We start from the raw sequence: 27,740 nt of genomic DNA on the forward strand, positions 1-27,740 counted from the left end.
TAACCACAGGGTTTTACAGAGTAATATATGTATTTACTATAATGGTAGCTAGTTAACCAGGCCTGTTGGCAATCATTCTCAAAGTTGGTCTTGCTACAACCTGAACTTCCTAGAAGTTTGAACAGGTAAACTTTCATAGTCTTTTTGCCACAGCATTCGTCGCTATCAACCGCCATCTAGTGCTTAAAGTCAGTAAGTGTAGCTAATCATCAAGTCTGTCTGTGGCACAAAGCACCACTGTTTCTTCAATCTCTGCATAAATATCAATATATCCTGGTCCTGGAAACCCAGGGTGTGCACTGCAGGCTTTGAATCTCACAGCAGTCTAGCTAGCATAGGCTATATCGATGAAGTTAGGGCAGTGGTGCTCATTAGACTTTTGATCGGCCCTAACTTCTCACTTAAAACAGTTTTTGTGTTTATTGTGATATCTCTCAATGGTGAATACATACAGTGAAACACTCAATGTTGAATTAAGAACACTGGGCTGTGAAAGAGTTTTCACTGGGCATTGACACACATTCCATTCTAAAATCACTTATTTGTGTGTGTGTGTGTGAGGGTGTTAAACTGAGATATTTACGGGCGGTGTTCTGTTGCCATGGCTGCGGGATTCTGAGCATTCCATGGGCAGGTAGGATCTAAATGGAGGCAGTCCTGTGTGTTTGTGAGTGAGTGTGTGTGTGTGTGTGAGAGAGAGAGAGAGAAAGAAAGAAAGTGTGTGTGAGAGAGAGGTAGAATCTTTTATTTTTATTTATTTAACCTTTATTTATCTAAACAGAGCTTGTGTGTGTGTTTACCTCACTACCCTACAGGCACATCTCAGTTACACACACACACACACACACACACACACACACACACACACACTGAGCTCTCAACCCCAGGCTGTGTTGACTTAGTGGAATTCCTCTGGTGGTTTATTTAACATTCTGCGGTTCAGCAAGTGGCTGTCCAAAAGTAGCCAGGCATGCACTGACTGTGTGTGTCTGTCTGTCTGTCTGTCTGTGAGTGAGTGTGTGTTTGTCTGTGTGTGTGTTTGTCTATGACTGTGTCTTTGCTTGTCTGTCTCTCTCTGTGTGTGTGTGTGTAAGTGAATGTGTGTGAGGGTGTGTGTTTATGTGTGTTAACATCCCAGCTGTGAGAACTTTTAATTCCAGTTTGAGTCAGGCCTTTAGGTAGCCTACAGGATTTAGTTTGCCTTCCTCTAGCTGTTGGCTGAAGACAGTATTTAGTTTGCCTTCCTCTAGCTTTTGGCTGAAGTCACACTTATCTGCAGTATTGTTTATGTAAGATCTACCTGATGTGGTGTTGTCTAGTTGTTGACTAGGTGTGTGTGTGTCTGTGAGAGTGTGCACTACTCTGCATCATACATGCTTGTCTGTGTTTATGAGTGCTCAGCACGGGTCTCCGCCTTAGTGTCGCTGACATGTGCTGGCTGTGTGACATGTCATGGCACACATGTGGTGTGTTGACAGCTTAGGTGTGTGTTGGCATATGTGATGGTAAGCAGCTTGTGTGTGTGCATGGCATGTTTGTGTGTGTGATGGATAGCTTCCACTGGTAGCTTATAGATAGAGTTTAAAAAACGTAATGGACTGATAGTCTCCTCCAGCTGCAGTACCATATTTGTATCCTAGATGGCGCTGTAACACACCGTACCACACAGTACCAGGGGACTTTAGGCTTTGTTTTGGCTCATTGTCATCTCTCAGATGCTTTTTAGCATTTAGACAATGTGAGCTGGTTTTCATCAATCTGGTGTTCAGAGAGGGGAGCCATAGACATGAAGGGCTGCTTGATTAGAGGGAGAGCTCTACTTCATCTAACAGAGAGACATCCTGGAGCATCAGGAGGCCAACATTATAGAATAGGCTACTCATAGAAATGTATAGTTGATAAAAAACAAGGTCCCTTCAGCTCTATAAACTACATATCTATCTGTAACATTCTAAACACTTTACCCATATGAAAACACCCCTGGATAGATCCTAATTTAGGAACCATGTCCGAGGCTACTTGTCTAAACAAGGAATTATTAGGAAATCCCTCCCTCTAGACCCAGGCCAAGGCAGGCACATGACAGCACTCTGAGAGTTGAACTTCTAGATCTAATATTCTATCTGATTTTGATTGGATAATCCTGTCATACTGTAATTGAATTCAACAGGTTCAGGAGGAATCTCCACCATCTTGATGTTCACTACAAATCTGCCCTCAGACCAAAAAATATATTTTATGTGGTTGGTTATGCGTGTGTGTGTGTGTGTGTTTTGGTCCTCAGGGTCTTGTGGTCTGATAAAGCTGACTGAATGACAGATCGCTGGGCCTGTTATTATTGTTAACCTATACCAAACATAAGGTACACCTTCCTAATATTGAGTAGCACCCCCCGCCCCCCCCCCCTCTCAGTTCGTCGGGGCATGGACTCTACAAGGTGTCGAAAGCATTCCACAGGGATGCTGGCCCATGTTGACTCCAATGCTTCCCACTGTTGTCAAGTTGGCTGGATTTTTGTCCTTTGGGTGGTGGACCATTCTTGATACACACAGGAAACTGTTGAGTGTGAAAAACCCAGCAGCGTTGCAGTTCTTGACACACTTAAACCGGTGCGCCTGGCACCTACAACCATACCCTGTTCAAAGGCACTTAAATCTTTTGTCTTGCCCATTTATCCTCTGAATGGCACACATACACAATCCATGTCTCAAAGCTTAAAAATCCTGGTTACTTGTGTTAATCCTTCTTTAACCTGTCTCCTCCCCTTCATCTACACTGATTTGAAGTGGATTTAACAAGTGACATCAATAAGGGATCATAGCTTTCACCTGGATTCACCTGGTCAGTCTGTGTCATGGAAAGAACCGGTGTTCTTAATGTTTTATTCACTGTGTTTTGTTAAACAGGCATTTAGAATGGGTGGCCATATTGCTTATATCCTCCAAACAAATATTGATTTGCAGACAGAGAAATGGCTGGTAAAAGTATTGGATTGCATAGAGAGTACTTTTCCATGTGCTAAAGGTGCTTTACCTTGTAAAGAGTACTTGTGTCATTCACTGCAGAAGTCTTCAGAATGGTGTGTGTCAATGGTTGTACACTGGCGGTTCTCTGTGGCTGTGGAATGCAGTCTTGTGTGTGTGTTTTAGGGGGGCTGGTTACTTCTGTTAATCCTTCTTTAATCTGTCTCCTCCCCTTCATTTACACTGATTGAAGTGGATTTAACAAGTGACATCAATAAGGGATCATAGCCTTCACCTGGATTCACCTGTTCAGTTTATGTAATGGAAAGAGCAGGTGTTCTTAATGTTTTGTACACTCGGTGTATAATGAAAGCCTACTAGTTCAGAGTCTGATGCCAAAACACTTGGGTGTGCTGTGTCTGACCAACTCTCTCGCTATCTCTCTCAGAACGATCTTCTTGATCCTAACCAGTCAAGCTTCCAGACGGGTCACTCAACCGAGACTGCTCTTCTCTGTCATGGAGGCTCACCGTACTGCCAAAGCTGACTCTCTCCTCTGTTCTCATCCTTCTAGATCTATCCGCTGCCTTCGACACCGTAAACCATCAGATCCTCCTCTCCATCCTCTCAGGGCTGGGCGTCTCTGCACATTCTTGGATTGCATCCTACCTGGCAGGCCGCTCCTACCAGGTGACGTGGAGAGGATCTGTGTCTGCACCACATACTCTCAAGACTGGTGTCCCCCAGGGCTCAGTTCTAGGCCTACTCTCTTCTCTCTATACACCAAGTCACTCAGCTCTGTCATATCCTCACATGATCTCTCCTATCATTGCTATGTGGAACTCAACTACTTTTCTCCTTCCTCGATTCTGACACCCAGGTGGCGACACACATCTCTGCGTGGCTGTCAGATATCTCAGCTTGGATGTCGGCCCACCACCTCAACCTCGACAAGACTGCGCGCTGCTCTTCCTCCTGGGGAAGGCCTGCCCGCTCAAAGACCTCTCCATCACGGTTGACAACTCCACAGTGTCCCCCTCCCAGAGTGCAAAGAACCTTGGTTTGAGCCACGTGACCCTGGACAACACCTTATCGTTCTCTGCAAACATCAAAGCAGTGACTCGCTCCTGCAGGTTCATGCTCTACAACATCCGTAGAGTACGACCCTACCTCACACAAGAAGCGGCGCAGGTCCTAATCCAGGCACTTGTCATCTCCCATCTGGGCTCCTGCGACTCCCCACTTGTGTCATCAAACACCTGCAACTTGTCCAGAACGCTGCAGCCCGCCTGATGTTCAATCTTCCCAAAATCTCCCATGTCACGCCACTCCTCCGCACACGACTCTGGCTTCCAGTCGAAGCTCGCATCCACTACAAGACAATGGAACTTGCCTATGGAGCAGCAAGAGGAACTGCCCCTCCCTACCTTCAGGCTATGCTCAGACCCTGCACCCCAACCCGAGCACTCCGTCCTGCCACCTCTGGTCTCTTGGCCCTCCCACCCCTACGGGAGGGCAGCTCCCGCGCAGCTTTTTTGTTGTTGATTTATTAGGATCCCAATCAGCCGACGCCAATGGCGACATCTAGTCTTACTGGTGTCCGACACATAACGAAAAATACATTACAGACAAAATACTTTACAATTTACATACATTTCAAAACATTAAAATGTAGTGTGTGTGCATCTATCAGTTACACATACATGTCAGTACATACACACAACAAGTAGGTCACATGGGGGGAGAGGCGTTGTGCGTGAGGTGTTACTTTATTTGTTTTTTGAAACCAGGTTTGCTGTTCACTTGTGCTATATGAGATGGAAGGGAGTTCCATGCACTCATGGCTCTGTATAACACTGTACGTTTCCTTGAATTTGTTCTGGACCTGGAGAGTGTTAAAAGACCCCTGGTGTTACCCCTGGTGGGGTTATTGTGTGTGTCAGTGCTGTGTGTAAGTTGACTATGCAAACAATTAGGAATTTCCAACACATTAATGTTTCTTATAAAAACAAGAAGTGATGCAGTCAGTCTTTCCTCAACTTTTAGCCAAGAGAGACTGGCATGCATAGTATTAATATTAGCCCTCTGATTACAATGAAAAGCAAGACGTGCCGCTCTGTGCTGGGCCAGCTGCAGCTCTTCTCTGTCCTGGCACCCCAATGTTGGAACCAGCTTCCCTCTGAATCTAGGACAGCAGAGTTCCTGTCCATATTCCGAAAACATCTGAAAACCTAACTCTTCAAAGTATCTTAAATAACCCCCCAAAAAGAAAATATGCCTTTATTGAACTAATGCTCTTACTAGCTCTGACTTTGCTGATAGCTACTTTATTGAGGAAACATGTACTTACTATGACTGTGATATGTGGTTGTCCCACCTAGCTATCTTAAGATGAATGCACTAACTGTATGTCACTCTGGATAAGAGTGTCTGCTAAATGACTAAAATGCAAAATATATATAGTCAGGCAGCCTAGGGTTGCCTAAGTTTCTGTTCTGTCGCTCAGAAGCAAGTCAACCAAAGAGAGTATACGAACAGGTCCAGAAGCTGATTCTCCAATACAAATACACAATCACGCTTGTAGGCGATGTCATGGCGACGTTGTCAAATCAAATCAAATCAAATTTTATTGGTCACATGCGCCGAATACAACAGGTGCAGACATTACAGTGAAATGCTTACTTACAGCCCTTAACCAACAGTGCATTTATTTTTAACAAAAAAAGTAAAAAATAAAACAACAAAAAAAGTGTTGAGAAAAAAAGAGCAGAAGTAAAATAAAATAACAGTAGGGAGGCTATATATACAGGGGGGTACCGGTGCAGAGTCAATGTGCGGGGGCACCGGCTAGTTGAGATAGCTGAGCTAGCTAAGCTTATGCTCAGAAACACGTCATCGGCCTAATGGTCGTGTCATGCTGAACTGACATTATATAAAGTTGTTCTGGACAAAAATATAAAACATGTCACTTTCACAAGGTTGTAGTCATGACATGTTCAGCAACCTAAGACATTGACTCGAATCTATGTTGTGCCTTTAGATTTCGAGAAAATTAACAACTAACGAATAATTTTTCAGCTCTCCCATTGACTTCCCAAACCCCTATATGGTCTGTCGAGTCTACTTCACGAATATTGGCCACTTGGAACTCTGTGAGTCAACTGTGAAGTCAACAGCAGGAAGTGAGAAGTTTGATGTTAAACAGCCAATGACAGACAGGGATACAGCCCAGAGCGGCCCTGAATCTGTCCAATCACAGACAGGCAGAGCTGGGAGCGGACAGAGAGAGTCCATCTGTGTGTTGAATTATCCGGAACGCTGTGGAACGTTCTTTCCCACAGTCAGACACACACAGACACACACACACAGCAAGCACTGTCTCCAGGCCAGATGTGTGAGAGGCAATTCGCCACGCTCTGAACAGCTCGCTCCCCCGTCTTTTCCTCTCTCTTTCTCTCTCTCACTTCTCCCCTATCTCTCTCTTTTCCGTCTCTCCCTCTTATTATGATTGCTAAGTACTGCACACCAAGTAACACTTGCCCCCCAATCCCCCCTTCCCCAAAACACGTGTATATATTGGACTATAAATTGTGTCTTCCTGTATTATACAGTGCATTCGGAAAGTATTCAGACCCCTTGACTTTTCCACATTTTGTTATGTTACAGTCTTATTAAAAAATTGATAAAAAAATAAAGAATCCTAATCAATCTACCCACAATACCCCATAATGTCAACTGTGGGACCTTATATAGACAGGTGTGTGCTTTTCCAAATCATGTCCAATCAATTGAATTTACCACAGGTGGAATCCAATCAAGTTGTAGAAACATCTCAAGGATGATCAATGGAAACGGGATGCACCTGAGCTAAATTTAGAGTCTCATAGCAAAGGGTCTGAATACTTATAAGGTATATCTGTTTTTTATTTGTAATACATTTGCAGAAAAATCTAAAAACCTGTTTTCTCTGTCATTATGGGGTATTGTTTGTAGATTGATGAGGCAAAACATTTATTTTATACATTTTAGAATAAGGGTGTAATGTAACAAAGTGGAAAAAGTGAAGGGGTCTGAATACTTTCTGAATGCACTGTACTTATTCTTAAATGTTTATTCTATTCTACTGAGCCATTTACTTTATGTTCCTATTCTTATCTTGTATTATTTATTATTGTTGTTGCATTGTTGAGAAGGAACCTGCAAGTAAGCATTTCGTTGGACGGTGTTGACCATGTGTATCCCGTACATAAGACTAACAAAACTCTTTCTCTATCTCAATTCAATTTCAATTTAAGGGGCAAGTGAAATATATACTTTTTTATTGTTTATTTCACTTTTGTTTATTAACAGTAAACATTACACTCACAAAAGTTCCAAAAGAATAAAGACATTTCAAATGTCATATTATGTGTATATATACAGTGTTGTAATGATGTGCAAATAGTTAAAGGACAAAAGGGAAAATAAATAAACATAAATATGGGTTGTATTTACAATGGTGTTTGTTCTTCACTGGTTGCCCTTTTCTTGTTGCAACAGGTCACAAATCTTGCTGCTGTGATTGCACACTGTGGTATTTCACCCAATAGATATGGGAGTTTATCAAAATTTGATTTGTTTTCTAATTATGTGTGGGTCTGTGTAATCTGAGGGAAATACAGTGGCTTGTGAAAGTATTCACCCCCCTTGGCATTTTTCCTATTTTGTAGCCTTACAACCTGGAATTAAAAATGGATTTCTTTGGGGGTTTGTATCATTTGATTTACACAACATGCCTACCGCTTTGAAGATGCAATTTTTTTTTATCGTTAAAAAAACAAGAAATAAGACAAAAAAACAGAACTTGAGCATGCATAACTATTCCAAAGGCAATACTTTGTAGAGACACCTTTTGCAGCAATTACAGCTGCAAGTCTCTTGGGGTATGTCTCTATAAGCTTGGCACTACTAGCCACTGGGATTTTTGCCCATTCTTCAAGGCAAAACTGCTCCAGCTCCTTCAAGTTGGTGTACAGCAATCTTTAAGTCATACCACAGATTATCAATTGGATTGAGGTCTGGGCTTTGACTAGGCCATTCCAAGACATTTAAATGTTTCTCCTTAAACCACTCAAGTGTTGCTTTAGCAGTATGCGTAGGGTCATTGTCCTGCTAGAAGGTGAACCTCCGTCCCAGTCTCAAATCTCTGGAAGACTGAAACAGGTTTCCCTCAAGAATTTCCCTGTATTTAGCGCCATCCATCATCCCTTCAATTCTGACCAGTTCCCTGCCGATGAAAAACATCCCCACAGCAAACGTGTTAGCTTATTTTTTTTCTTTAAGCAATGGCTTTTTTCTGGCCACTCTTCCGTAAAGCCCAGCTCTGTGGAATGTATGGCTTAAAGTGGTCCTATGGACAGATACTCCATGCTCCGCTGTGGAGCTTTGCAGCTCCTTCAGGGTTATCTTTGGTCTCTTTGTTGCCTCTCTGATTAATGCCCTCCTTGCCTGGTCCGTGTGTTTTGGTGGGCGGCCCTCTCTTGGCAGGTTTGTAGTTATTCTTTCCATTTTTTAATAATGGATTTAATGGTGCTCCGTGGGATGTTCAAAGTTTCTGATTTTTTTTAATAACCCAACCCTGATCTGTACTTCTCCACAACTTTGTCCCTGACCTGTTTGGAGAGCTCCTTGGTCGTCATGGTGCCGCTTGCTTCTTGGTGCCCCTTGCTTAGTGGTGTTGCAGACTCTGGGGCCTTTCAGAACAGGTGTATATACTGAGATCATGTGACAGATCATGTGACACTTAGATTGCACACAGGTGGACTTTATTTAACTAATTATGTGACTTCTGAAGGTAATTGGTTGCACCAGATCTTATTTAGGGGCTTCATAGGAAAGGGGGTGAATACATTGGCACGCACCACTTTTCCGTTATTTATTTTTTAGAATTTTCTGAAACAAGTTATTTTTTTCATTTCATTTCACCAATTTGGACTATTTTGTGTATGTCCATTACATGAAATCCAAATAAAAATCAATTTAAATTACAGGTTGTGAATGCAACAAAATAGGAAAAACGCCAAGGGGGATGAATACTTTTGCAAGGCACATTTGGCAGGAGGTTAGGAAGTGCAGCTCAGTTTCCACCTCATTTTGTGTGCACATAGCCTGTCTTCTCTTGAGAGCCAAGTCTGCCTACGGCGGACCTTTCTCTCTCTGTTTAGTTTGCTCAGTTTTTTTGTAAATTCTTTCCAATGTGTCAAGTAATTATCTTGTAGTTTTCTCATGATTTGGTTGGGTCTAATTGTGTTGCTGTCCTGGGGCTCTGTGGGGTCTGTTTGTGTTTGTGAACAGAGCCACAAGACCAGGTTGCTTAGGGGGCTCTTCTCCAGGTTAATTTCTCTGTAGGTGATGGCTTTGTTATGGAAGGTTTGGGAATTGCTTCCCTTTAGGTGGTTGTAGATTTTAATGGCTCTTTTCTGGATTTTGATAATTAGCGGGTATCAGCCTAAATCTGCTCTGCATGCATTATTTGGTGTTTTACATTGTACACCGAGGATATTTTTGCAGAATTCTGCATGCAGAGTCTCAATTTGGTGTTTGTCCCATTTTGTGAATTCTTGGTTGGTGAGTGGACCCCAGCCCTCACAACCATGAAGGGCAATGGGTTATATAACTGATTCAAGTATTTTTAGCCAGATCCTAATTGGTATGTAGAATTTTATGTTCCTTTTGATGGTATAGAAGGCCCTTCTTGCCTTGTCTCTCAGATCGTTCACAGCTTTGTGGAAGTTGGCGCTGATATTTAGGCCGAGGTATGTATAGTTTTTTGTGTGCTCTAGGGCAACGGTGTCTAGATGGAATTTGTACAGAATATCTAGGCCCTCCTTGGTTGGGGACATAATCTATCTCTCTCTCTCTCTCTCTCTCTCTCTCTCTCTCTCTCTCTCTGTAATCTAATACTCCAGTGGTCATAATGAGGTTTGTCCCCCTTTCTTCTCCCTAGGCCCTGGAACTAAACATTTACCATGAAGGACAAAGTGTATGTACTTGTGGCTCAGGGCTGAAGTCATCACAGGATGCAAGCCCTACATGTCTGAAATATGTCTATGGTGGAGTGTATGTATATACACTGAGTGTACAGAACATTAGGAACACCTGCTCTTTCCATGACACAGACTATCCAGGTGAAAGCTATGATCCCTTGTTAATGTCACTTGTTAAATCCACTTCAATCGGTGTAGATGAAGGGGAGGAGACAGGTTAAAGAAGGATTTTTAAGCTTTGAGACAATTGAGACATGGTTTGTGTATGTGTGCCATTTAGAGGATGAATGGGTAAGACAAAATATTTAAGTGCCTTTGAACTGGGTATGGTAGTAGGTGCCAGGCGTACCGGTTTGAGTGTGTAAGAACTGCAGCTTTGCTGGGTCTTTAATACTCGACAGTTTCCTGTGTGTATCAAGAATGGTCCACCACCCAAAGGACATCCAGCCAACTTGACACAACTGTGGGAAGCATTGGAGTCAACATGGGCCAGCATCCCTGTGGAACGCTTTCGACACCTTGTAGAGTCCATGCCCCGACGAATTGAGGCTGTTCTGAGGGCAAGGTGTTCCTAATGTTTTGTACACTCAGTGTGTGTGAACTGGAGAGTTGCCCATCACCTGTTAACTGTGTCTGTGGACCGTTTGCGTGTGGATCCTGTGTGTGCATGTAGATCCTGTGTGTGTGGAGTGTAGGCCTAGACCATGTCCAGTATGTCTCACACTAAATCATCTCCCCGGACCTCCCCCGAATCAGGGTTCTTTGATCCTGAATTAATGAGCGTGTGATTAGCATAAGATGAAAGCTCTTGTGAAGAGGTCACAGTGATGAAAGTTCCTGTGTAGAGTAGTGATGAGGACTCTAATTGAGCTGGAGTTATCTCTATATTTGATGTATTGATATCAAAACACCCAAAATCCATGAGCCAACAAACTTCTTCAGAAGGGTTTTTGAGGTTGCTTATTAAACCATGTTTTTATAATGATTATCTATAGATTAGAAGTTCTCTTATCTATAGATCAGTAGTTCTCTTTAGACACAATGAGAGATCAGACATGTAAACTGCTAAGAGTGGGTAGAGAGATAAGCTAGGCTAAATGCTGTGTAATGATGTGATCTCCCTCAGACTATGGCCTATGTTGTGGGACTGTAAAGTGTTGGGCCTGCTTTCCCTACCCTAGACACACCCCTGTCTGGTTCCTGGTCGCTGTGAGAGGAGGCCAGAGGAGAATGAAATGGTAACTATCAGGAACAGCTTGTGTTGTCTGCTTGTCTGCAGGGTAGAGGACCCCCAAGCAGACTGCCCTCTCACAGCCTGGAGACACACACACAGACTACTGCTTCTCTACACCCAGACACAGACAGCATGGAGGTAACACACACACACACACACCCAGTGCAATAATACAGTATCATTGTTGTATTGTTATTGCCAACAGGAACTTCAAAGCGAGAATGCTCAACTGGAGTTGGAAGTCTTAAAGTAAGACAGAGTGTTTTCAACAGTAGAAGTTATGTCATCTGATCTGATTAGTGATTAGATCAAATATCAGATGAGATTTTGTTATATTTGTTACATGTCTTTCTCTTTCATCTCGCCCTCTCTATCTCTCTCTAACCCCCCGCACCATCTCTCTCTAACCCCCCCACTATCTCTCTCTCTAACCCCCTCTCTCTCTCTAACCCCCCACTATCTCTCTCTCTCTAACCCCCCCTCTCTATCTCTCTCTAACCGCCCACTATCTCTCTCTAACCCCCCACTATCTCTCTCTAACCCCCCCACTATTCTCTCTCTCTCTCTCTCTAATCCCCTCTCTCTCTCTCTCTAACCCCCCCACTATATCTCTCTCTCTAACCCCCCCCTCTCTCTCTAACCCCCCCCTCTCTCTCTCTCTAACCCCCCCACTATATCTCTCTCTCTAACCCCCCTCTCTCTCTCTAACCCCCCCTCTCTCTCTCTAACCCCCCTCTCTCTCTCTCTCAACCCCCCCACTCTCTCTCTCTCTCTCTCTCTCTCTCTCTCTCTCTCTCTCTCTCTCTCTCTCTGTCGCTCTCTCTCTCTCTCTCTCTCTCAACCCCCACTCTCTCTCTCTCTCTCTCACCCCCCCTCTCTCTCTAATCCCCCCTCTCTCTCTAACCCCCCTCTTTCTCTCTCTCTAACCCCCCTCTTTCTCTCTCTCTCTTTCTCTCTCTCTCTAACCCCCCCTATTTCTCTCTCTCTCTAACCCCCTCTCTCTCTGTCTCTCTCACACAGGGGTCAGTACAGACAGCTGTTAACAGAGGGGCCAGAGGAGGAGTACGGAGAGAGGAGGGTCAACCTGCTCAAAGCCCAGCTGATGCAGCTGGAGAGACAGGTAACAAACACAGAAACACACACACACAACATCCCACTAATGTGTTGTCGGTCCCCTCAGGTAGTGCTTCTATCTGAGGGTTTGAGCTCTCAGGTGTGTCGCTGCTTGGATGTGGAGAAAGCCCTGGACCCACTCACACACACATTGAGGTACACGCACGCGCGCACACACACACACACACACACACACACTCAAGAACAACACAGCTTTGTCTGCTGTACTTACTTTCTGACACTCGTGTGTGTGTGTGTGTGTGTGTGTGTGTGCTGCAGGTCTTTGCTGTGTTCTGATTCATCCTCAGCTGAGGTGACGATAACTCGCTCAGATCTCACCCGGCTAATTGAGATGTGTTCCAACGTCACACAGACTCTACACCGGAACAACAAGGTAACACACACACACACACTGCATCATAATGTTATAAGTTGTTAAATAAATATTGTTTTAATTTCTATGAGAACGACAAAGAGAGTGTGTGTGTGTGTGTGTGAGGGAAGGGGTGAGTGACGTAATGTGGCCCTGGCTAGATAATAACATGTCACAGTAATAGTGTTGTTAACAAATAGGCCTGCTGAGATGACCCTTTCTGTTATATTTTTGTGTTTGTGTGTGTCAGAGTATGTGAGCGGAGCTAGAGCGGAGCGAGGAGTGGAGGGGAGCGAGAAGCAGAGGGGAGCGAGGAGGGGAGCGGAGCGAGGAGGTACGGAGCGAGGAGAGGAGTGGAGCGAGGAGCGGAGCTAGAGCGGAGCGTGGAGGGGAGCGGAGCGAGGAGGGGAGCGGAGCGAGGAGGGAGTGGAACGAGGAGGGGAGCGGAGCTAGAGGGGAGCGGAGCTAGAGGGGAGCGGAGCGAGGAGGTACGGAGCGAGGAGAGGAGTGGAGCGAGGAGCGGAGCTAGAGCGGAGCGTGTAGGGGAGCGGAGCGAGGAGGGGAGTGGAACGAGGAGGGGAGCGGAGCTAGAGGGGAGCGGAGCGAGGAGGGGAGCGAGGAGGGGAGCGGAGCTAGAGTGGAGCGAGGAGGGGAGTGGAGCGAGGAGGGGAGCGGAGCTAGAGTGGAGCGAGGAGGGGAGTGGAGCGAGGAGGGGAGTGGAGCGAGGAGGGGAGCGGAGCTAGAGTGGAGCGAGGAGGGGAGCGGAGGGGAGCGGAGTTAGAGTGGAGCGTGGAGGGGAGCGGAGCGAGGAGGGGGGAGGGGAGCGGAGTGAGGAGGGGAGGGGAGCGAGGAGTGGATCGGAGCTAGAGTGGAGCGAGGAGGTGAGCGGAACGAGGAGGGGAGCGGAGCGAGGAGGGGAGCGAGGAGGGGAGCGGAGTGGAGCGAGGAGGTGAGCGGAACGAGGAGGGGAGCGGAGCGAGGAGGGGAGCGAGGAGTGGAGTGGAGCGGAGCTAGAGTGGAGCGAGGAGGTGAGCGGAACGAGGAGGGGAGCGGAGCAAGGAGGGGAGCGAGGAGGGGAGCGGAGCTAGAGTGGAGCGACGAGGTGAGCGGAACGAGGAGGGGAGCGGAGCTAGAGCGGAGCGGAGCGAGGAGGGGAGTGGAGTGATGAGGAGAGCGAGGAGGGGAGCGGAGCGAGGAGGGGAGCGGAGCTAGCGCGGAGCAAAGAGGGGAGCGAGGAGGGGAGTGGAGTGAGGAGGAGAGCGAGGAGGGGGAGGAGCGGAGCTAGAGCGCAGCGGGGAGGGGAGCGGAGCGAGGAGGGGAGCGGAGCTAGAGCGGAGCGAGGAGGGGAGCGAGGAGGGAGCGGAGCGTGCCCAATTTGACTGGAGCGCGGGAGCGACAGTAGAGCTCCAGTAGTGCTCACTTCATGAGCTCAGGGTATGCGTGTGCGCATGTGTGTGCCGAGTGTGCGTGTGTGTCTGTCTGTGTATGTAATTTATAAGTATCTACCAGGCTGTGGCAGATACAGGACATAATTCCCAGTGATCCCATTACTGAGTGTGACAGGCGAGGAGAGAGGGTTCTGAGCGATGACACACACACACACACACACAAATACAGTGAGTGACGTCAGTAATGGTGTGAGCGTGAAATTAGATGCCTGTCCTCCATTTGTCGTTGAAGACAGTACTTAACAACTGATTGGGTTAAGTCAGAAGAACATGGAGGTAATCAATTAGTATGAATGAGGAGCTAGAGCGGAGCGTGTAGGGGAGCGGAGCGAGGAGGGGAGTGGAACGAGGAGGGGAGCGGAGCTAGAGGGGAGCGGAGCGAGGAGGGGAGCGAGGAGGGGAGCGGAGCTAGAGTGGAGCGAGGAGGGGAGTGGAGCGAGGAGGGGAGCGGAGCTAGAGTGGAGCGAGGAGGGGAGTGGAGCGAGGAGGGGAGTGGAGCGAGGAGGGGAGCGGAGCTAGAGTGGAGCGAGGAGGGGAGCGGAGGGGAGCGGAGTTAGAGTGGAGCGTGGAGGGAGCGGAGCGAGGAGGGGGGAGGGAGCGGAGTGAGGAGGGGAGGGGAGCGAGGAGTGGATCGGAGCTAGAGTGGAGCGAGGAGGTGAGCGGAACGAGGAGGGAGCGGAGCGAGAGGAGCGAGGAGGGAGCGGAGTGGAGCGAGGAGGTGAGCGGAACGAGGAGGGAGCGGAGCGAGGAGGGGAGCGAGGAGTGGAGTGGAGCGGAGCTAGAGTGGAGCGAGGAGGTGAGCGGAACGAGGAGGGGAGCGGAGCAAGGAGGGGAGCGAGGAGGGGAGCGGAGCTAGAGTGGAGCGACGAGGTGAGCGGAACGAGGAGGGGAGCGGAGCTAGAGCGGAGCGGAGCGAGGAGGGGAGTGGAGTGATGAGGAGAGCGAGGAGGGGAGGGGAGCGGAGCGAGGAGGGGAGCGGAGCAAAGAGGGGAGCGAGGAGGGGAGTGGAGTGAGGAGGAGAGCGAGGAGGGGAGGGGAGCGGAGCTAGAGCGCAGCGAGGAGGGGAGCGGAGCGAGGAGGGGAGCGGAGCTAGAGCGGAGCGAGGAGGGGAGCGAGGAGGGGAGCGGAGCGTGCCCAATTTGACTGGAGCGCGGAGCGACAGTAGAGCTCCAGTAGTGCTCACTTCATGAGCTCAGGGTATGCGTGTGCGCATGTGTGTGCCGAGTGTGCGTGTGTGTCTGTCTGTGTATGTAATTTATAAGTATCTACCAGGCTGTGGCAGATACAGGACATAATTCCCAGTGAGCCCATTACTGAGTGTGACAGGCGAGGAGAGAGGGTTCTGAGCGATGACACACACACACACACACACAAATACAGTGAGTGACGTCAGTAATGGTGTGAGTGTGAAATTAGATGCCTGTCCTCCATTTGTCGTTGAAGACAGTACTTAACAACTGATTGGGTTAAGTCAGAAGAACATGGAGGTAATCAATTAGTATGAATGAGGCCAACAGTTTTTATCTTGTAGCATGGAACTGTTGTAATAGTGTAAAAGGTCACACTTTGTCTAAGTGATGTGTGTGCTATGATGTGAAATGTGTGTAACCGTTTGGTCTGAATGATCAGAACACACACACACACACACACAACCAGCCAGGCCCATGCATTACAGTAATGGTAACGCTAGGGATGCTGGGTAATCTGGTTAGTGATGTCAGGAACGTAAATCAACTCCAATCATCCCTGCTCTCCCATTGGTCACTCACCCTCCCCAAACTGTGATGTGATTGGTCACTGACCCTTGTTCTCTCAATGTCAGCTACAACAGCACATACTGAACTCTTCATGCTCAGACACACAAATAGAAAAACAACTGTACATCACAAATGTATACATGCTATTAATCTCTCTGATGTAGAACAACAATGGTATTTTTTACTGGAAGCCTGGGGGTCAGTTTAACTGAGGAGGGCTCTGGTCAGTCTTAGATTGACTTGAATTGTAAATTTGATTAAATGGAATGTGTAATTGTAACCCTACTGGTGTAGATATGACTGTTTATCTTCATTTGTGTTACTCTGTCTTTCATCTATCTATAGTGTGTAGATGACAATAGATAGGGATGGGTGTGACACACACACACCACATATCACCTCACATTACGCCTGCCCTCTCTAGCCTCAGGGCAGGGCCTTCATCATACGAGAGAGCAATAATTGGGTTCTACACAGCATTAATAAATGGTTGTGTGTGTGTGTGTGAGTAAGTGCGTATCACTGTGTGTCTGTCAGAGAGCGATTTGGGTGATACGCAGTCACAGAAATTGATAAATGAGGTCTGTTTTGAATTCATTTTTAAGTTAATTTGGTTTTGAGATTGAGTGTCTGTGTGTACTATCGTGTATGTGCTTGTGTGTGTGTGTGTGTGTGTGTGTGGTTTTGAGAAAATATTTGTGGTATGTGTGTATGTGGTGTGTAGTGTACACAGGGAGGGGGAAGGGGAGCCTGGTTGCCAGATTCCACTCCTTGTACTCCGTATCATATGCCAAAGGCACATGACATTGAGTATAAGGAGTGGAATGTTCGCTAAACAGACTGGCAACCAGACTAGGGGAAGGGGACCATGGGAGTGGGAAATGAGAGAGGAAGGAAGTGTGTGTGTTGACTTGAGATGTCCTCATTATAGGTTTTAGCTCAGGCTTTTTGTCGGAGCCCAGAGTAGATCGATGACGCTCTAATCTAAAGTCTATATGATGTGATTGATTACTTATAATTTGATTTGATTACTTAATATTCCCAGACGCGACTCAGAGAGAGCAGCATCTACTGTGTTACTTGTGTGTTAGCTATACTCAGTACACGCAAGCATGCACACACACGCGCACAACTGTTGAATGAGATAGATCGATAAATAGAGGAACATCCTTATAATGTAATCCCAGATTCCCATGTATTTGCATATTCTCCATGTTTGAAATGTTAATTACACCTATAGGCTATATTTTCGTTTGTGTGTGTGTGTGTGCTGGGGCTATGGCTGAGACTCACTGACATGCAGTATTTGTTAGTAGCCTCCTCTCAAACCCTGTTAATAAGCTTTACTCTCTGAATGCCTGTTGGGCTCAACTGTCCTGGTTTCTGTCTCAAAACATCTATATTTTTCTCTCTCTCTCTCTCTGGACTCACTTATTTACTTAAATCTGTTGGAAATGTCATGCCAATGTCACGCTAACTGTCTGTGTGTGTGTAGGTGAATACAGTGGAGGGTCTCTCTGTGCCCTGGGTGCTGGCCCCACCCAGTCTGCTCAAGCAGCCAGTCAGTTTGCTTGACCTCTGCTACTGCCGAATGGACAGCATCAACCTGCAGTATGTGGTGAGTCCAGCAAACTTAAATCTGCTAACTTAAACTTAACTGTTAACTTAGTCCTGTTAACTTCAACATGTTAATTAAAACATGTTATCTTGGCCTCCCGAGTGGCGCAGCAGTCTAAGGCACTGCATCGCAGTGCTTGAAGCGTCACTACAGACCCGGGTTCGATCCCAGGTTGTGTGGCAGCCGGCCGCGACCGGGAGACCCATGAGGCGGCGCACAATTGGCCCAGCGTCGTCCGGGTTAGGGGAGGGTTTGGCCGGCCAGGATGTCCTTGTCCCATCGCGCTCTAGCGACTCCTTGTGGCGGGCCGGGCGCTAGTTGTACGGTGTTTCCGACACATTGGTGTGGCTGGCTTCCGGGTTAAGCGAGCAGTGTGTCAAGAAGCAGTGCGGCTTGGCAGGGTTGTGTTACGGAGGACGCATGGCTCTCGACCTTCGCCTCTCCCGATTCCATACAGGAGTTGCAGCGATGGGACAAGACAAGACTGTAACTACCAATTGGATATCACGAAATTGGGGAGGAAAAAATAAAATATATATTTTTTAAATAAATTGTTATCTTAATAAATAAATATTTATTTCTGTCTGTCTGTGTGTGTCCTCCAGAGTAGTGTGGAGTGCGGTCTCAGCCAGCTGTTTAGACACCTGCAGGGACTCAAACACACACTCACACACATCCTGGGCCCTAGCAACCACCCTGGATACCACCCCAGCAACAACCCCTGCCCCGAGACGGCACCCCGTGTGATGTACGAGTGCCTCCTGTCTCTGTCCTCTCGATACGTACGTCGCGAGGTGTATTCACTAGGAACCAAACGGAAGCAAAGGGGGAGGGACCTACCTACATATCTCCAATAGAAACTCATTTTTGTTGCAAAATGTTTTCCTTTTGGACTAAACCCATGAGTTTAGTGTCTGTAGAATAAATATCCCTGATCCTCTTTCTGCTGCTTTAATGACCTGGCTTCTTTCCAAGTAGACCTCTTTACCCTGTTACTACTAGGGTTCCAAAAGTAGGGTATATTAATGGCAACTTTCAAAGTTTACCAGTAAACTACCAGAATTTTGGTATCTTTCAAGGATTTTATTTAATCTATCACAAGACATCTAGTGGCCCTTTTGGCTACTTCAGACTTTTACAGGTGTCTGTAATTATCTCTGGCCCCCTGTTTGGACTTATCACATGTTAAATATATGAAGTAATTAAATAAGATGGTTTAAAAATATATATTTGAATGACAAAGCTGCAAAACATTATCCTAAATACACTGAACAAAATATAAACACAACATGTAAAGTGTTGGTCCAATGTTTCATGAGCTGAAATAAAACATCCCAGAAATGTTCCATACGCACAAAAAGCGTATTTATTTCTAATTCTGTGCACAAATTTGTTTACATCCTTGTTAGTGAGCATTCCGCCTTTGCCAAGATAATCCATCCACCTGACAGGTGTGGCATATCAAGAAGCTCATTAAACAGCATGATCATTACATGGGTGCACCTTGTGCTGGGGACAATAAAAGGCCACTCTAAAATGTGCAGTTTTGTCACACAACACAATGCCACAGATGTCTCAAGTTTTGAGGGAGCATGCAATTGGTATGCTGACTGCAGGAATGTCCACCAGAGCTGTTGCCTGATCATTTAATTTAATTTATCTACCATAAGCTGCCTCCAACGTCGTTTTAGAGAATTTGTCAGTACGTCCAACTGGCCTCACAACCGCAGAGCACGTGTAACCACGCCAGCCTAGGACCTCCACATCCGGCTTCTTCACCTGCGGGATCGTCTGATACCAGCCACCCGGACAGCTGATGAAACTGTGGGTTTGCACAACCAAATAAATTCTGCAGAAACTGTCAGAAATCGTCTCAGGGAAGCTCTTGACCTGACTGATGTTCGGCATCGTAACTGACTTCAGTGGGCAAATGGTCACCTTCGATGGCCACTGGCATGCTGGAGAAGTGTGCTCTTCATGGATGAATCCCGGTTTCTACTGACAGCGTGTATGGCGTCGTGTGGGCGAGCAGTTTGCTGATGACAGCGTTGTGAACAGAGTGCCCCATGGTGGCGGTGGGGTTATGGTATGGGCAGGCATAAGCTACAGACAACGAACAGAATCACATTTTATCGATGTCAATTTGAATGCACAGAGATACCGTGACGAGATCCTGAGGCCCACTGTTGTGCCATTCATCTGCCGCCATCACCTCATGTTTCAGCATGATAATGCACCGCCCCATGTCGCAATAATCTGTACACAATTCCTGGAAGCTGAAAATGTCCCAGTTCTTCCATGACCTGCATACTCACCAGACATGTCACCCATTGAGCATGTTTGGGATGCTCTGGATCGACGTGTACGACAGTGAGTTCCAGTTCCCGCCAATATCCAGCAACTTCTCACAGCCCTTGAAGAGGAGTGGGACAACATTCCACAGGCCACAATCAACAGCCTGATCAACTCTATGCGAAGGACATGTGTCACGCTGCATGAGGCAAATGGTGGTCACACCAGATACTGACTGGTTTTTTGATCCACACCCCTACCTTTTTTTTTAAAGGTATCTGTGACCAACAGATGCATATCTGTATTCCCAGTCATGTGAAATCCATAGATTAGGGCCTAATACATTTATTTCAATTGACTGATTTCCTTATATGAACTGTAACTCAGTAAAATCTTTGAAATGTTGCATTTATATTTTTGTTCAGTGTATAAACCATCAACTTAGTGAATACCATTGGTGTTAAATATGAGGGTTTCAGCATGAAATATCCTTTATATTTACACACTTATTTATTTTACCACGTCAGTATGAATTTGTTGTCAATGTTTTGGTGTCAAACTGTTGGCAGTTGTGAAAAAGTCAATAGTTGGAAGAGTTGCAGAGTCAATTGAATATGTTGCCATTTGTTGATCCGTTGCGAAACATTGTGCAATGGATTAAAACGTTTTGCTACAGTGTGTGACTAATGAATACACCCCTGGTTTTACGACAACCCTGTGCGGTCAGTGTTTAGCTCTTTCTAGTTACCAGTGTTTGATTCTTCACTATCTCATCATAGATACGAGCGTCTTCGGTGTCAGACGTCTGTGTGTCTGTCTGCTCTGGAGTCCTGCTGCACAGACCTACTGCCACTCAGCCTCATAGGACCATACACACCCCAGGTACACACACACACACACACACACACACACACACACACACACACACTCTCTCTGGTCTGACTCTCAATTTTCCTATCTCTTCTTCCTCCACTCTTTCCTTTCTCCCAAGGAAGTAGGAGGATGTCCTTCATGTTGTGCCCAGATCTGGTACTGGCTGTGTGTGTGTGTGTGTGTGTGTGTACGTGTGTGTGTGTGTGTGTGTGTGTTCTTGTCATGCCTTACTATGTTGTGAGTGATGTCAGGCCATGTGGAGCAGGTGTCCACCCATCTGTGCCCGAACCATAGAGACTCTACTGCTTATGAGCTGAGCCACGGTTTCACAGTCACACTGACTCACACATTAGACGACGGCTGTTGATAAAATGAACACTGAGAAACACACAGGACTGAGTGACTGTGAGATGAACATCTATGAAGGGAATGCTGTAACTATTCCACCCAGTGCAGCGTGCCTGTGTGTCTGTTCCCCCTCTCCGTCCATAGCCCAGGGCCAGGGATTACAGACAGGAAGGGCTTAGTGATAGACAGACAACCTCTCCTCTCTTCCTCTCTCAACAGCAGCTGGGCCCACCTTCTCTCTCTCTCCCTCTCTCTCTCTCTCTGACCCCCCCTTCTCTGCAACTCTCTCAGGGTGTGAAACTGAAGCCCAGATGAAGAGATCATTATTCATCTCCAACACTCTAGATTCTGTAGAATAAATATGTCTGATCCTCTCTCTGCTGCTTAATGATAATGACCTGGTTTCTCTCCAAGTAGACCTCTTTACTCTGTTACTACACACTGTCAAACAAACACACTCATGCACACACACAGATGCGGACACACAAACACACAGATGGGGATGTGTGTATATGTTTGTGTATATCTGTGTTTCAGGTGCAGCGTGAGCAACAGAATGTGTGTATGGAGTTTGAGGTGAAGGATATTCTGTCCCTGCTCCCTTCTATGTCCCGCGGAGCCCAACAGAGAGCTACACGGGCTGCACAATCCCTCACACACACACACACACACACAACCATGCGTTGTGTATGGCACGGCTCCAGGTAGGCTAACACACACGTACATACATACACTACCAGTCAAAAGTTTGGACACACCTACTCATTCAAGGGTTTTTCTTTATTTTTAAAAATTTTTTACATTGTAGAATAATAGTGAAGACATCAAAACTATGAAATAACACATATGGAATCATGTAGTAACCAAAAAAGTGTTAAACAAATCAAAATATATTTTATATTTGAGATTCTTCAAATAGCCACCCTTTCCCTTGATGACAGCTTTGCACACTCTTGGCATTCTCTCAACTAGCTTCATGAGGTAGTCACCTGGAATGCATTTCAATTAACAGGTGTGCCTTCTTAATGCGTTTGAGCCAATCAGTTGTGTTGTGACAAGGTAGGGGGGTATACAGAAGATAGCCCTATTTGGTAAAAGACAAAGTCCATATTATGGCAAGAACAGCTCAAATAAGCAAAGAGAAACAACAGTCCATCATTACTTTAAGACATGAAGGTCAGTCAATCCGGAACATTTCAAGAACTTTGAAAGTTTCTTCAAGTGCAGTTGCAAAAACCATCAAGCGCTATGATGAAACTGGCTCTCATGAGGACCGCCACAGGAATGGAAGACCCAGAGTTACCTCTGCTGCAAAGGATAAGTTCATTAGAGTTACCAGCCTCAGAAATTGCAGCCCAAATAAATGCTTCACAGAGTTCAATTCACAGACACATCTCAACATCAACTGTTTAGAGGGGACTGTGTGAATCAGGCCTTCATGGTCGAATTGCTGCAAAGAAGCCACTACTAAAGGACACCAATAAGAAGAAGAGACCTGCTTGGGCCAAGAAACACGAGTAATGGACATTAGACCGGTGGAAATTTGTCCTTTGGTCTGGAGTCCAAATTTGAGACTTCTGGTGCCAACCGCTGTGTCTTTGTGAGACGCGGTGTGGGTGAACGGATGATCTCCGCATGTGTAGTTCCCACAGTAAAGCTTGGAGGAGGAGGTGTAATGTTGTGGGGGTGCTTTGCTGGTGACACTGTCTGTGATTTATTTAGAATTCAAGGCACACTTAACCAGCATGGCTACCACAGCATTCTGCAGTGATACGCCATCCCATCTGGGTTGTGGGACTATCATTTGTTTTTCAACAGGACAATGACCCAACATACCTCCAGGCTGTGTAAGGCCTATTTTAACAAGACGGAGAGTGATGAAATGCTGCATCAGATGACCTGGCCTCCACAATCCCCCGACCTCAACCCAATTGAGATGGTTTGGGATGAGTTGGACCGCAGAGTGAAGGAAAAGCAGCCAACAAGTGCTCAGCATATGTGGGAACTCCTTCAAGGCTGTTGGAATTGAATTCTAGGTGAAGCTGTTTGAGAGAATGCCAAGAGTGTGCAAAGCTGTCATCAAGGCAAAGGGGGGCTATTAGAAGAATCTCAAATATAAAAAATATATATTTGTTTAACACTTCTTTGGTTACGACATGATTCCATATGTTTTATTTCATAGTTTTGATGTCTTCACTATTATTCTACAAAGTAGAAAATAGTAAAAATTAAGAAAAACCCCTGAATGAGTAGGTGTGTCCAAACTTTTGACTGTTACTGTACATACACCTACACACACACACACTCACTCACTCACTCACTCACTCACTCACTCACTCACTCACTCACTCACTCAACACACACACACACACACACTGAGGTACTCTTTTGTCTCTGTGTGTGTCAGTTAGAGGCTGGGGAGGCGGAGCTTCAGTTCCAAAGGCGGCTGTCCTCATTGCAGGCGAACCAATCACAGCAGCTCCACCAGGGTCTAAGACACGCCTATAGCCAGTTCCAGAACGAGATCCAACAGAGTGTGTGTGATCCACTACGAGGTAACATCAGACTGTGTGTGTTGTGTATTCTCTTAGAACTACTCTCCTGTTATGATGTGTTGCTGAGTTTGTGTGTGTGTGTTTTCAGATATCCTATCTGGTTATGATGCATTGGTTATCTCTGCATCGGAGGCGGCCCTTGGTGACTTACTGTCAGCATTTGAGAGGAACCAATCAGAACTGAGAGAGGCTCTTCAGGCTCTCACACCGTCACAGGAAGAAGGTAACACCATAGAAATAAGAATGAATAGAAAGGGCGTCTCCATTAAAGTCAATGCTGGCATAATAGGTGGACCCATGCCAGGAAGTAAAAGCAGGAATTGTCCCCTTCAATCTGTGCTGTGATTTGTTGAGTCAACTGATATTACAAAAAATACATTCCATTGCAGTAACCACATCAGTTAGCATCATTTGAATGAACATTCTACATTACCATGGCAATCCAGCATCAGTTTAACCATGGAAGTTATTGCATCACATTACCAGGCAGCCATTGTGAGTGTACCCGTGAGTTTACCTGTCAATTGCCAGGGTTAGAGCTTCCAAACCTGTTCTATTATTCTTATTTCTATGGGTAACACTCCCATTCTGTGTTTCGGTAGCGTTCTAGTCCTCTTCTAGTCCCATGCTACAGTCTTTATGCATACATAGAACCCCTCTCACACACCAAACACTCCTGACACAGAGGGAAGGCCTGGTGGATCCCATCCAGATCTAGTTTTACACACACACACACACACATATTCCCTTTCCCCTCCTCCTCCCCCTCTAAATCCCAGAAATGTTCCATTCCAGCCCTGTGTTCTGAGGCCTCGGCTAAGGTCTGTGAGTCGTCTGTTCTGAGGCCTAGGCTGTGTGTGTGTGTGTGTGAGAGCTGTGTTCTAAGGACTGGCTAAGGGCTGTATGAGCCGTGTCTCCGGTGGCAATGTGAAGTGTTTATTTAGGCTCATCTGTTACTTCACTATAAACCCTTGGCAGCTCTCAAACTCTAACCTCTCACACTCCACTGCCAACCATAGTAAAAACCTTTCGTGTGTTTTTGTGTGTAGGTGAGGAGGCGTTGGCTCAGTGTGGGAGGGACTTCCTGCTTGCTGCTGATAGGCTAAGGAAGGAGTGGGAGGAGCAGAGGGACAGAGCTGCAGCGGACCTGTGTGACATACAGGTGGCGCTAGCATCAGCTCAGACCAGCCTGGGTACACTCAGGAGGGAGAGGAGTCACACACACATATCTGACACACATACACCTGACACACACACTCCTGACACACACATACTAGCCCTTACCCAGTATGAAAGAAGTGATGCAGTCTCAAAATCCCCTCTGTCAACCCTAGCCAATCATAGCCTTCCTCATAGAGCCCTGTCCAATCAGAACACTCCTCACAGGGCTCTGTCCAATGAGAGCGCAGGTCTTTCTGATGTGACATCTGGCGTCTCTGAGCTCTTTGTCTCCCAGCAGCACCGTGTCTCCCAGAGGCAAGCCAATCAGAGGGCAGAGAGGAGCAGTAAGGGCCTGTCCAGACCTCCCTGGCAGAGCTGACTAATGCATCATCACTGGCTGGCTGGATTCCAATTTTCCAATTCTCTACCCTTTCTTCCTGAAGTGTACACTCGTTCACTACCCCTTATGGAGGTAAAACATTGAATACTTTAGAGAAGAAAGAGAGAGAGAGGTGTTGTGAGGAGAGGTACTTAGAGGCTGTTTGCTATGGAGTCAGACAGAGTCCACGTCTAGATACATCATCTCACACTGCTCCAGCCACGCATGACAAAGTATGTGTGTGTCTGAAGTAACCGGCACCTGTCTGTGGGTTTTATGGGGTTAACCTGACACACACTCTCTCTGCGATCCAGATGTCTGTGTCTCAGTGCCTCAGTGTGTTAACATGTTGTAATGGTGAAGTGGTCCGGTACTGTAGCTCTCAATAGAAGTGAACTGGCTTGGATTTAGCTGTGTTGTTTCTATTAACCTCTACGATATCGGTGTCCCGTATACGGGATGTTGAGCTAACGTGCGCTAATGTGATTAGCATGACTGTTGTAAGTAACAGCAAACCAAATTATGATAAATGTACTATATTACGTATTGGATCACAAAAAAATACAATTTTTACATTACCATGTAGTTTACCAATAAAATGGTCTGATGGTGATGTGGATATACTCGGAATACATATCCCAAATGAAATAAATGATCTCACTCCAATACATTTTAATAGAAAGTTAGCAAAAATAGATAAGATCTTGCTACCATGGAAAGGTAAATACCTGTCTATTTGTGGAAAAATCACCCTGATTAACTCTTTAGTATTATCCCAGTTTACCTATTTGCTTATGGTCTTGCCTACGCCTAGCGAACAGTTTTTTTAATTATATGAGAAAAAAAGATTCAATTTTATTTGGAACGGCAAGCCAGACAAAATTAAACGGGCCTATTTACAGTGGGGAGAACAAGTATTTGATACACTGCCAATTTTGCAGGTTTTCCTACTTACAAAGCATGTAGAGGTCTGTAATTTTTATCATAGGTACACTTCAACTGTGAGAGACGGAATCTAAAACAAAAATCCAGAAAATCACATTGTATGATTTATAAGTAATTAATTTGCATTTTATTGCATGACATAAGTATTTGATACATCAGATAAGCAGAACTTAATATTTGGTACAGAAACCTTTGTTTGCAATTACAGAGATCATACGTTTCCTGTAGGTCTTGACCAGGTTTGCACACACTGCAGCAGGGATTTTGGCCCACTCCTCCATACAGACCTTCTCCAGATCCTTCAGGTTTCGGGGCTGTCGCTGGCCAATACGGACTTTCAGCTCCCTCCAAAGATTTTCTATTGGGTTCAGGTCTGGAGACTGGCTAGGCCACTCCAGGACCTTGAGATGCTTCTTACGGAGCCACTCCTTAGTTGCCCTGGCTGTGTGTTTCGGGTCGTTGTCATGCTGGAAGACCCAGCCACGACCCATCTTCAATGCTCTTACTGAGGGAAGGAGGTTGTTGGCCAAGATCTCGCGATACATGGCCCCATCCATCCTCCCCTCAATATGGTGCAGTCGTCCTGTCCCCTTTGCAGAAAAGCATCCCCAAAGAAAGATGTTTCCACCTCCATGCTTCACGGTTGGGATGGTGTTCTTGAGGTTGTACTCATCCTTCTTCTTCCTTCAAACACGGCGAGTGGAGTTTAGACCAAAAAGCTCTATTTTTGTCTCATCAGACCACATGACCTTTTCCCATTCCTCCTCTGGATCATCCAGATGGTCATTGGCAAACTTCAGACAGGCCTGGACATGCGCTGGCTTGAGCAGGGGGACCTTGCGTGCGCTGCAGGATTTTAATCCATGACAGCGTAGTGTGTTAATAATGGTTTTCTTTGAGACTGTGGTCCCAGCTCTCTTCAGGTCATTGACCAGGTCCTGCCGTGTAGTTCTGGGCTGATCCCTCACCTTCCTCATGATCATTGATGCCCCACGAGGTGAGATCTTGCATGGAGCCCCAGACCGAGGGTGATTGACCGTCATCTTCAACTTCTTCCATTTTCTAATAATTGCGCCAGCAGTTTTTGCCTTCTCACCAAGCTGCTTGCCTATTGTCCTGTAGACCATCCCAGCCTTGTGCAGGTCTACAATTTTATCCCTGATGTCCTTACACAGCTCTCTGGTCTTGGCCATTGTGGAGAGGTTGGAGTCTGTTTGATTGAGTGTGTGGACAGGTGTCTTTTATACAGGTAACGAGTTCAAACAGGTGCAGTTAATACAGGTAATGAGTGGAAAACAGGAGGGCTTCTTAAAGAAAAACTAACAGGTCTGTGAGAGCCGGAATTCTTACTGGTTGGTAGGTGATCAAATACTTATGTCATGCAATAAAATGCAAATTAATTACTTAAAAATCATACAATGTGATTTTCTGGATTTATATTTTAGATTCCATCTCTCACAGTTGAAGTGTACCTGTGATAAAAATTACAGACCTCTACATGCTTTGTAAGTAGGAAAACCTGCAAAATCGGCAGTGTATCAAATACTTGTTCTCCCCACTGTATATAATGAATATGAATTCGGAGGACAGAAATACTAATTGATAAAAAACTTTTTTTTTTTGACAAAATGTTTAAAAAATGTATAATCTTCGTAA

The 27,740-nt window shown here is 45.9% G+C and overlaps 1 protein-coding gene across 3 annotated transcripts in view; it reads left to right on the forward strand.

Moving 5' to 3' along the window:
• The first annotated feature begins 16,745 nt into the window (after positions 1-16,745).
• Positions 16,746-27,740, forward strand: part of LOC121573651 (repulsive guidance molecule B) — a 70,233-nt gene continuing 59,238 nt past the window's right edge. The window contains exons 1-6 of one of the 3 annotated variants that reach the window (XM_041885790.2): positions 16,746-17,531; positions 18,137-18,313; positions 20,603-20,705; positions 21,582-21,748; positions 23,452-23,599; positions 23,688-23,822. In XM_041885790.2, the coding sequence (XP_041741724.1) occupies positions 21,734-21,748; positions 23,452-23,599; positions 23,688-23,822 (298 nt within the window). In that variant the 5' untranslated portion in view covers positions 16,746-17,531; positions 18,137-18,313; positions 20,603-20,705; positions 21,582-21,733. The remainder of the gene's footprint in view (positions 17,532-18,136; positions 18,314-20,602; positions 20,706-21,581; positions 21,749-23,451; positions 23,600-23,687; positions 23,823-27,740) is intronic. The other 2 variants (XM_041885799.2, XM_045226944.1) reach the window with 2 other exon arrangements.

Source organism: Coregonus clupeaformis, chromosome 18 (assembly GCF_020615455.1).
Source record: "Coregonus clupeaformis isolate EN_2021a chromosome 18, ASM2061545v1, whole genome shotgun sequence".
In the NCBI taxonomy this organism is placed as follows: Eukaryota; Metazoa; Chordata; class Actinopteri; order Salmoniformes; family Salmonidae; genus Coregonus; species Coregonus clupeaformis.